This window comes from Polypterus senegalus, chromosome 1 (assembly GCF_016835505.1).
Source record: "Polypterus senegalus isolate Bchr_013 chromosome 1, ASM1683550v1, whole genome shotgun sequence".
NCBI classification, from domain to species: Eukaryota; Metazoa; Chordata; class Cladistia; order Polypteriformes; family Polypteridae; genus Polypterus; species Polypterus senegalus.
In genome coordinates this window covers 174775808-174787872 of record NC_053154.1, presented here as the reverse complement: position 1 = coordinate 174787872, position 12065 = coordinate 174775808, and the positions used below count along the sequence as shown (strand labels likewise).

The window sequence follows — 12065 nt, the reverse complement described above, 5'->3', positions numbered from 1 at the left end:
ATGCCAGATCATCACAAGGTCATCTGATGTACACACCCCTAATCACACTCATACTTGTCCAGTTTAGAATTACCAGTTAATCTAACCTTTACATGTTTTTAAAGTGAAAGGAACAGTTGAGTAACTGGGCTGGAAGAAACACACTAACATGATAAGAATATTCACACAAGCAGTAATATTTTCCAAAGCAGTTGTTAGAGCAGATATTAAAACTCATACCAGTGTGGACAAGCATTTGTCAGGAGTCATATTTTCTTAGTCTTATAAGATTTCAAGAATAATAAAAGACAAAATAAGTATACAATATCACATTTCCTATCATATTCTACTTCATGTCAATCCCTTCTTATCTGGAAAACAGTAAAACCATACATCCAAGTATGTAGTAATCTTCATAAGATACTGAATCATCTATAGTAAATGATTGTCAGAGGTCCAGCATGTTTATTTTTGGACAACGTTAATACATGTTGGAGAGCTCTTGCTTATTTTTTTAATAGAATAGGACATTCTCTTCCTACAGTGCAGTGCAGTTTAAGGTACTGGAGCAGATTTTTCATTATACTGTGTTATCCCATAAGGTAATACTCTGAATATAGCTGTAAGAAGAATAGGAGCTATTGTAGATTAATATCGTCTGACAAGTAAACAAAGTCTGTTTTAACAATATGGTCTAAATGCAGAGCAATCCCAAAGTACTGTATATGACCAAATGAAAAAGGGTCTTGATTACAGTGCTCACACTTGGGAATATAAATTAGGTGCATTTTGGATAAATGAGATGTCAAGATAAGTGCAAGCAATGCACAGATGTTAGTTAACATGCTTTGAACAAATTGTTAGTGATTGTATCTTGTCAGTGAAACATTTGAAAATTAATGGCAGAGTGTAAAAATAATTCCAATATCTTCATTATTACAAAGAAATATGGTCTTACTATCTGTATTCCAGGAAAATGTGGGAAATGTGGAAGATACCGTTTTCCAGAATTTCTAACTAATATTTAATAGAAAAAAATGGGTTGCTGGCAGGTTAAATTTCAGATGTAAGAGCTGAAAGGGTGTAAATATATTATCAGTACAGAAATCTCTATTTCCTGTTTTTTTTTTTTATTTAGGGCTGCACTAATATAAAAATTCCAAGCCATTGCTGATAATGTCTGTGTATCTATCTACTAATGCCTATCCACACATTTGTAGAAGTACAGAGTAAAATTTCCATTAATGAGAACTGAAGAGGAATGTAGCATTTATTTTTATATCATTCCACTTGTGCAGACCATGTAAAGTTATTGAAATAAATGATATCTGCTGAAACATATTTGGCTGGCTATCTGATCCTTAAATAGTGAATAGTTTTGCAGGCTATATTGTCCAATGCTACTGTACATAATAGTTTCCTCTTTCTTTTAGACTGAAAAATCTTAACCAAAATTGAAATATTGAAAGTTTACAAAAGGAAAACAATACAATGATAATGAAATACAGGAGATCCTCGGGTTACAACACAGTTCCGTTCCTACAACAGTGATGTAACCCGAATTTTGGTGTAAGTCGAAACACAACATAGCCTAAGTCACTTTTACCTATTCTAACACATTTTTAAAATCATAATCTAGAACATAAAAACACAACTAAGCCATAGAAAAAGGAAAAGGACATAAATATACTGTATTGTACACTGTACTGTAGTAACAGAAAAAAATGACAAAAAAGTAGTGTAAAAAAAAATTCCTTACCTTTATTCGTTCTGATCTCTTTACAATATCTAATTTCACTTCCATTGTGATGGCTTTCCTCTTCTTCGAAGCATTACCATCTGAAGACTCTGACTTTCATTTAGGAGCCAACTCCCTCAGTCATACGCCGCGTTACTGCGTATTCATCCACTGGGTGCAACCAAACTAGTTTGCCCATGTAGTCTGTAAGTACGACGCTAACAGTGTAAGCCTAAACACTCACGTCTCAATTTTTTTAAGTTTTTATGGGAGTGAGTGTTGTAAACTCGAAACGTTGTATGTCGAGATATTGTAACCCGATGACCCCCTGTAAACATCAACACTTAATAGTAACAGTAACCTGTTTTTTGGAACTGCATCTTTCTTTTTTTAGCAGAAGAACGGGGGCTTCTTTAACACATTATTCTATCTCTGCCTTTTTAAAGAAAAGGTTGTTTCTCTTCTAGCTGACCACATCAGAAATTGCACTAAACATCTCTTGCTGTCCACACTGTGCTGCTTGCGACTTATGTGTCAATGTTATGAACTGACTCCTGTGGTTCACTGATGGAGCAGACTCTTTTTCCTTTGGATTGGCGCTTCAGACAAAAATTCTTGCACCTGCCTAATAATTACACATACATGAATATATAACATATTTAATGCCATCTTTCATATCGTACAGGCAGAACTAACAGTTTGGTTACTGCTAAGGCTGGCAAATTACTCAAGATCTGAATCTTTATATTAATAATAAAAGTGCTACATGTATGTTTGTACTGTATATGCAGTTTTAAGATTTTATTATTATTATATGTATTTCTACTTTTTCATTCGTGGTGCATCAGTAAAGCATAAGATGTTTACGACTCAAGCATAACTAATTAGCACACAGGTGAAAACCTTTACTCTAGTGAATGTGACATTTTTAAGCACAGCCCTTCACAAAAATGTAGCTCTCCTGCACACAAAGTAACTTAATCAAAGAGAACTCAGACACATGTTATAAAGCCTCTTTCTACTGTAACTATAATGCATAAATGAAGTCCAGAAAAAGTCCCTCGTGGTTGCTTGTAAATCACTTGTATTAAACACTGTCATTAATCATTTTTTTTCTTTTTCATACCTATGCTTCTTTTTTGCTTGTAGATGCCAAAAAACGTGATGTCCCTATGTATAACTATTTTACAGTATATAAATTTAGTACTGTGAGCCTTCACGTTTTACAGATGAAATAACTGAATGTACAAAATGTTTTACTGTAATGCTCTTTAAGCATTTCTTCCTAATTATATGTATTTATTTGGAAAATAGCTTTATTCAGAGCATCTTAAAACCTATGAAATGGTTTTCAGTTTTTATCAGGAAACTAGCAAGTTAACAAACAATAAAAAAAAAATTTAAGGGTAGGCCTTAGTTAGATCCATGGCTAGGTGAAAACTAGCAGTCTTCATAAACAGGTTTTGTAGTGCCTGACTTGAGACATTTGCAGCATGGGACAACAATTGTGTCCTACAAGCATGAGCCGGTGGTCAAGGAATAATACAGTATATGGTACTAAACTAAAGTTTCAGTTTCTTTTTTTCCCCTTTACAGTTGCAGCAAAAATGAGTTGACATGAATATATTTGATATTGCTTCATTGTTTTAGGCAAAGTGTATCAGATCATTGTGTAAAACTACATATTGGCTAAAGTAAGCAGTGCTGACTCTTTAAAATGATTACATGATGCCGTTTTAATGACAAAAGAAAAATTAAAGTATGACAGCTTTCTCCATCAATTTAATGTGACAAGATTTTGTCTGCTATGGTGGATGATTAAAAGTCAGAGCATGGAACAGTCAGGGATCTTAGGTCCATGGCCAAATCAGAGTATTAAAAACTGGTTCATGGTATAACTGTTAATCAAAAACTAGAGCAGAAGGGTAGAAAAAAAAAATCAGTTCTAATACATTAATTTTAAGAAACAGAAGACTCTTTGTTTTACTAATGTCAATACAAACTAATCATTCAGAAACACAAGTTAGCTGATCCTTGAGGTGATATGAAAACAGGTCTGTAAAAGACACCAGTATTGCATAGAGCATTTGAGTAACACAATTTTGAAATTAGTATGAAGTAAAACAAACAAGTGTTCTTTTATATTTCAATGTTCGTCTTTTTAGAATATATTCAATTTTTATTTGTTATGTTTCAGCCAAGTTTTATTCCCTGGCTTAAGCACATTTTCCCTTTTGTTGTCATTTTTTGTTTGTTTTTGATTTACTATTTTTCTTGTCATTTTGAAATTTTTGTTAATATTGTTTTGTTTAAATATTATTTAGCATTTAAGTATTGCATATATGATTGCACATTCTTTCATAGTCTTTGTAATGTAACTTGCATTGTCTCTGATACAAACAATCTTTCTTTTTAAACATTTTTCACGTTTCAAACAATCTTTTGAATGACACATCGAGCACAATGCGAATGCACACACAGAGCATTCTTGTGCATGCAAAATTATTGTTGTTCCACTGCAGTTAAACTAAGCATACCCACAGGACTCATATCAGGCAGGTGACATTTTCACCAAGGAGTCTGTGTATATGTCCTCCCGACAAGAACAGGGTATTGCTTATCGGGGCTCAAGATGCTCAGCCAGCCATCAATTCCCTGTATCTTCTTCAACAGAAAAATCACTGATTGGTAAGAACAATAAACCCCATCACATTTGCTGTAATTATTTTAGTCATTGGACTGTCTTTGTCAAATTTCTTTGATTTTTCAGGAAACTGATAAATTAGCTGAGTAGCTGCAGCTTTCTTTTTTTTGTGGTGGTGGTGTAGGATTTTTGTCTTTTGCTTTGAGTAAATCTGTATATTTGTCTTGGTGGTGTGTCTTCAGGTGTGTAATTGAAGGATAATTAAGAAGTGGATCCATACTCAATAACACTATTGGCTTGAAAAATCAATGTATTCAGTACATTTAAAGGCTTTTCTTTTTACACATTCCCTTGACCTTCATTTTAAAATACAAGAAAGACTTTTTGAACATTTGTGTGGCAAATTAATATATACCATGAATGTGAAGAAATAACTTTAAAATACAACACCTATCCTTTAAGATTGTGGTGTTAAAATTTCATATATTGGAACCCACCACTGAAGACATTAGTTAAGAAAGTGTTACACACGGCATATTTTATGTCACTTTGTCTTACTTTGAAAAACCTCCACACTGCAGACATTTTCATGTTGTAGCAAAGCGTCGCCTAAACTCCTCTAATGCGGAACATAGTAAATGCCTCATGGCAATGGTAGCGCAGTAAGGAGATCATGGGTTCACGTCCCAGGTTCTCTCTGCGTGGAGTTTGCAAAGCACTTTGAATAGTGAGACAAGCGCAATATACATAAGAAATATTATTATTAAATATTAGCTTGAATTATTGGCCAAATCTAAACATTGGTCCAATGGTGATGAAATTATTTTAAGTCATTATTTTCCCAAATATATTGTGGCTGGATCCCTTGAATACACACTGGGTTGCAGTGGTATCTCAGACTCCCACAGAGCTTCATGGGAGTTGGAGTTTGGTGCAGCCCTTTTGGGATCCGCGGGCGCCGCCAGGGTCCTTTTGGGCAGTGCTTCTGCAGTATAAAAGGAGCCAAAGTTGGAAGGAGGGAGACGAAGCTTGACCAGAGGAGTGGAGAAGAAGAGAAAGAGAGAGAAGAGTATTGTGTTTGTGCTGTGCTTGTGCTGGAACTGTGTTGTACTTGTGGGACATGCTTGTTTGTGTCGGGTTCAGGTGGCAGTGCCAGCCTGGTTCGTCCACAATATAGATATGATTCTGATTTCATCATGTAATCCTCCCTTAATTTTGTTTGAGATTTATTTTATTTTTACTCAAGAACGTTTTTTATAGCACCTTTCAAAGTATACATCTTCCACAAGGGAAAAAAAGATTAAGTAAACAGGACTATAAAACAAGATAACATATATTACTAGAGTTCACTATAAGATAAAGCCTAAATCAAATCACAGGAAAAGGTGACACTCTTGGCAGAGCTTCCAAATGTCCATGCATCAATTTATGAAGATAAAAACTAATTGGTAGGGAAATTTTTATAGACAACATAGCATCATTACCACTAGCCAGTAATTTAAATGAGTTACAGTTTAACAGTAATATACATTCAGCCTTCAACATTATGAATGAACCTATTTTATTACAGATTTACGGAGGGTCAATGTCTATTCTAGCCACAGTGAAGTAAGGCAGGAGTCAACACTGAATAGATCCTTAGACTACATCAGGGCACAGTCACCTAGTTGCAAATACTAGGCCTCTTCAGAGTCACAAGTTAATCTATTCTACAGTACTTAAAGCATCATTGAGATGTTGTGTGAAGCAAAACAACTGAAGAAAACCCATGAGGGCCACAATAGCACATAAACTCATAACACAAAGCATTTGGGCTAAACATCCAACCCAGGTGTTTCAAGCTGTGAGACAGCAACACTAACTGCTTTTCCACACTGAAACATTTCTAAAATAAATGAGACAAAACAGGCACTTCCATGTGTTTTTCATTGGACTAATCGATAAAGAATAATTGTCATTTGCAGAGAGCTACTTAGCAGGGCCTTAGTATAGAGAGGTCATCATTGTATGATGTTGGAGCAGTAACAGTTCAGAAGCAGGTATGCGTAGAGCTGACAGTTTCAAAGACATTTCTAAGAAAGATGAAGTTAACTTGCATTGTCACATGTTGTCACGAAATGTTCTAGCAACCTAAAATTCAAGAACTACACATTTCAGTGTAAGGCTGTATTTTTACTTTGTTGGTGGGTTTATAAATTACATTTTGGTCAAATATAAACAGCCAATCGCTTAACAGACACATTTGACAGTTTACGTTTGACCCATACTTATGCATTTTTGTTTATTGTTTATCTGATAAGTATGTAAATGATTAGATGATGGATTGAAAGTCGACAGTAAATTCTGGAAAATAAAAATGTCATTTTTTTGCTTCATTCATTTAAATTTATGACAAACCCACTGCTGTATGTAACTACACTGCTGTCATTGCTTGGTGTTAAAGATGTGTGATGAGATGGGAGAAAATAAGATCATTAATTTAAATTCTCTTCAAGTTGTGTCAGAAAAGCCAACAAAGAGAGGCTTAGCAATTCCATCGTAAATTTCTTCTGACATCTCAGATATGGAAGAAGTCGGGTTCACTAGCAGATATAGTACGTAAAAATCAAAGCCTCCCTTATAAAACTCGTGAAGTGTCCACTTTTTTCCGGCGAGAATCTTTCACAGCCTCCAAGATCTTGGAGGATGCATGGACTATGTGTGCTTTAAGAGTTCGTGGTCAAGCTGATTTGATAACAATTTGCATATTTGTGTAAATTCACAAACAGAAAGAGATAGGGTCAGCATTTGCAGCCAGACTACAAATGTTCCCTACTAGTGAGCAGGATTAAATACTTGACAGCAGAAGGTGTTCAAATAGCAATTATCAGCCAAAAGATGACAAAAATGCAATTTGGATTTTTCACAATATCTCATCAACAGAAGTAATTTATGTATTTAAGTGTTTACAGAGCTGTTTTTATTTTTTCTTTTAAAATAATGATTCTAACAAATCAAATGCAAAAGGAGTGAGATTTGTCTTTCTGAAAGATCCATATCATTAATGTTTCACTAATGTGGCATTGTTAGCATGAGCATTTCATGAGTGTTAAATGAATTCCACAGCAGACCCTCTTGTACATGGAAATGTAACAAAATGTAGGCAAGCATGATGCAGATCTAAAGAAATCATAGAATTAATAACCCAGTAACAGAGAACACATAAGGACTGCCCATTAAAGAATACTTATGCATATGAGCCCACACTGGGCCAATTTACAATTTCCGATCAGCCTGTCCTGCTTGTTGTAAGGATGAGGGAGGAAAACCATAGTACCCAGGAAAAACCATAATTAACAATAAGAAGTATTTGGGTCTTCTTCTGGATGGTTTTCCTCCCGCATCCTCAAAGATGTACAGAATAGGTTAATTGCTAATTGCAAATGAATGTGTGTAAATGTACCTTTTACCGGGCCATTTCCTGCTTTGCAGTTAGTGATGCCTGGACAGGCTTGGTGCCTCAGTGGCCTTAAATTAAACGAATGAGCCTGACAGTGGTATGTTATGTTATGTAAACATCTTTTTTTTATCTTTTATTGAATTTATTAAAAGCATGTAACATTCCATATAATCAAGTCAAACTTAACAAAACTAATATCATTTCAACCCCTTCAGCCATGAGAAAGAGAGAAAGGCCAACAAACCACAATAAAACTTTTGAGAGTAGTAAAGAGGGAAAGGAGTCTTTCTCCTCAATATAAATGCTTATTCTAAAATGTTATTGATTAGATCCTGCCAGGTTTTAAAAAAGTGTTGAACAGATCCTTTAAGAGAGAATTTGAGTTTTTCCAATTTCAAATAGTATATAACATCAGTTACTCACTGACTTAACAGAGGTGGGTTAGGATTCTTTCAGTTGAGCAAGATAAGTCTATGTGCTAATAGTGAAGTAAAGGCAACTACAGTCTGTTAGTCCTTCTCTACTTTAAGTCCATCAAGGAGTACACCAAACACAGCTGTTAATGGATTAGGAGAGATTGTGGCACCAATTCTGTCTGATAGGCATTTAAAAATCTCATAGGCATTTAAGAATTATGTTAATTTGGTACAGGCCCAAAACATGTGGCCTAGCGGGTCTGGAGCATGATTGCAACGTTCGCAGTGGTATGTTATGTTATGTAAACGTCTTGCATGAAAAGTTATGTTTTGATAATGTTGTTTCAAGGCACAGATACATTGGTTCCCATCTTACTAGAATGAGAGGTAGTTGGCAGGTTAATTTCATAATTAAGGATGCTCATTCTGAGTTTAGTGGAAAGAACTTTAGGCATTTGTGTAAGAAAGCCTTAATAATCCTACACTAGGTGACCACTAACCTCTGATGCATGTCTGTCTGTTTCTGCAGATACCACAACACCAAGAAGTGGAACTTTATCTACCCTACAAGCCTCATCTGTTGTTCCTCTCATGTTCTTTAGTTCAGCTATGTTTTCCTTCCCCCTCCTTCTACTATCACCTTTTCTCTGAAAAAATAAACTAGTTCCATGAGATCATAGTATGGGAGCCAAAATGCAATAATGTCCATGGAAGAAGAAGACCATACAAGGCAAGCTGTGAATAAAGTTAATCTCAGGAGGTGACTGTGGTTGCAAATGAGGGAAATGTTGAAACTGACCCAAAACATAACTGAAGATTCATTCTGGGACTGGGACAAAATGGCAAGGAGAATGAACTTTGAACTTGATTAAAACGGCATGAAGAAAGAAATATAAGCCTGAATAATAAAAACAAAGACACTGGTTTGTGGAAGTAAACAAAAAGCATGAATCATACTGTATCTCAAGAACTGGACGCTGCACATGGATTCTAAAATTGACACTTCAGAGTGCCATACCTAAAACCTGGAACTGAGCGAAGAGCACTGTGAGACGATACCTTCTGAGAATGACAAGTCTTCAGCTGGACCATATCCAGTAAGAAAGTGGTATGTACTCAAGTAAGTACTCAAAGGTGACAAGTTGTTGTAAATGAGGCAGAGGATCACAACTTCTTGAAGTAGGTGATTAGAAGATTTTAATCACCACTGGTGCTGGTGCTACATACACAACTATATGTATTATTATAGTGGGTGAACATTTATCATTTTTAAGTTAAAAGCTGTGGTTCTTTCTGAATCCTTTCTGTTGATCAAATTGAGGCACGCAGCTTTAAATGAAACTCAGGCAGTTTTCTTCCTACATCCCCCAAAATATGCTGGTAAGATAGACTGGAGATTCCAAATTAGGCTGTGACAGATAGGGGGCGCTGTCATCCCCTTGAACCCTCAGACCAGATTCTAAACACCAGATAAAAGTCCAAATTTTGGATTTATTACAATAATAAAGTACACAAAGCACCCTCCACTCCACTATACTTATACACAATAATAAATCAATAATCACTACAATAATCTTCCTCTCCCAGACGCGTTGTTCTCTTCCTCCTAACTCAGCTCATCCGTCTGGGATTTCCCAGAGTCCTTTATAGTCCATGACCCGGAAGTGCTTCTGAGCCCTCACTCCATGTAATTATCCAGCACATCCGGGTCAGGTAAAAACTCCTCTTCTTCAAACCAGAAGCACGTCATTTCCTCTGTCCATGTGACTAGGACGTACTTCTGGGCTGTAGGGAAAAATACAAGTCTCTGGGCCTCCCTGCAACATCCCCTGGTGGCCCCGACGTTATCCAGCGGGGCTGTACAGGAAACTCCACTGTCCATGATGCCCTGCTGGAATTCGGGGCACCTCCATGCTTTAGGAAGGGCTCCATCTGGCAGCCTGGGGGTATTGGCCGGGATGAATGGGCGGCCATATATCACAAGGCCTTATCACAAATTGTCACTCTGTCCTGGGCTGTTTCCTGTCTTGAGCTACCAGGGCGTCTAAGATAGGCTCTGATTCAGTGTGATTCTAAATCTAATTAAGTGTGTGAGAATAAAAAAGATAATTTTAGAACAGCTTCAAGAACTCATTTAGAGTTCATGAATATGTGCTAAGAGCTACACTATAACTGTATATCTTTTCTTGCTTTGGATTAGGTTTTAATATTGCATGGTAAACTGTATAGTCAAACAAACACTCAAAGTAAAAAAGATGATAGAAAAATACAACACTTATGTGGCCACAATTCAACATAGAGTTATTTCACTAATTCAAAAATGTTAGACTATGATATGTGTCATTCAAAATCAGACAAGGAATAGAAATTTCTTAATCTATGACTTGGGCAATTTTTTGACATAAGAAGTCTCAGCGAACATTTGGGGCCTTGCAGCCATTGTGAAGCCCCCACATACACAACACATATACAGAAGGGGGGTGAAGAGAGTGAGTGGTTGTCAAAATAGGTGCACACTTAGTGCCCCAAATGAAGCGTTCCTGCGTAACACACTAAATATACAGTATGTGACAAAATGCAGAACTAGCACACTAGGCACTAGAAGTTCCAGCTTTACATTGTTCTCAGCATGCTTTGTGTAATCTATCAGTCTTCATTTTGTAAATCACCTTTTGCAGTAACCAGTTTCCCCATGTGAAATGCCCTATACTTTGAAATTATGCTGTAAGAAGACTGAATTGATACTGCACTTTCACTACATAGAGAAATGTATTCATTCAGTTCTGCTTACCTCCATGCGCCTCTCTCATGAGCTTGTCATGTTTCAGGTAGTTTTTAGTTGTCATTTCACTTTAACACCCTTAATTAGAAGGAAACTGTGCAGTTGTTGACCATGTACAATACTGATTTTCACACATTACTTTCTTGAGTGGCCACAGAATCAGCATTGCTTCTCATTAAGTCCTTAAACTGGATGAGGTGGATGAGGATGTTGCTGCTAGGGTCTGTCAAATGCTGCCTACCACCTCTTGATGAAACACCAGAGGGGAGGGATTTTCCTTTGTGATACTCCTTCAGTTATTACACATTGAATAAACATTTAAGGCTTAGAATGGGGTCACTCCAAAGAAAAAGATTGTGCTGTTTAGAAGAAGCAAAGCCCCTCTAGCGATCTGGAGCAGACAGGCATTTAGGATTGGCACGCTTTGCCTCCTGTCTGAAATAACTGCAAAATAAGCAGAGACACGTTTTAATGATTACACTTGAAAAGTGTGTGGCAAAGACAGGTCAGGATCCTGGCTCCCAGATACAAACAGATGTTCTCAGTTAGCACTGCATTCTCCCATGGGCAGGGCGTATTTCCAGTGCTGGTTGATAGCCGTATAGGAGGAGTGTTGTTTCAGTTCTTACCAGGAAGTACTGTGGTACTTTTTATTAGTCTTGTAACTGTGGGTGGAACGGAACAGAATAATTACCTCCTAATGCGTTCACAGGCAGAAGAAAAGTGACCATAAAGTGTCAACCACCACACCACCACAATTGCATTTAGTTAACACCCCCCATCCCCCCCACCAAAAAACACACACACCTCCACCAAGGGAAAATCAAATAAACATACACTAACTGTGCTCACTGAATACTGGGTGTGGAAGGGATAATTCCTTGCAGCACAATGGGGTGTTTTTTCTGTTCCTTCTTTTTATAGCCATCTGTAGGGGCATTCAGTACCTTGTTATATTGCACTGGAAGAGAGACTGTAGTGAAACTACCTTTAATTGCCCAGGATACTGGATTTACAGGTTAGAGAGATATGGCCAACAAGAACCTGAGCTGCATGACAATTTGGAA

General features: G+C 36.7%; 1 protein-coding gene across 2 annotated transcripts in view; it reads left to right on the top strand.

Annotated features, from left to right (window-relative positions):
* Positions 1-12065, top strand: part of si:dkey-246i14.3 (ephrin A4) — a 99181-nt gene that overhangs the window by 74860 nt on the left and 12256 nt on the right. Inside the window, exon 5 of one of the 2 annotated variants that reach the window (XM_039763371.1) lies at positions 8746-9324. In XM_039763371.1, coding sequence (XP_039619305.1) covers positions 8746-8867 — 122 coding nt within the window. In that variant the 3' untranslated portion in view covers positions 8868-9324. Of the gene's footprint in view, positions 1-8745; positions 9337-12065 lie in introns of both variants that reach the window. The other variant, XM_039763364.1, reaches the window with a different exon arrangement.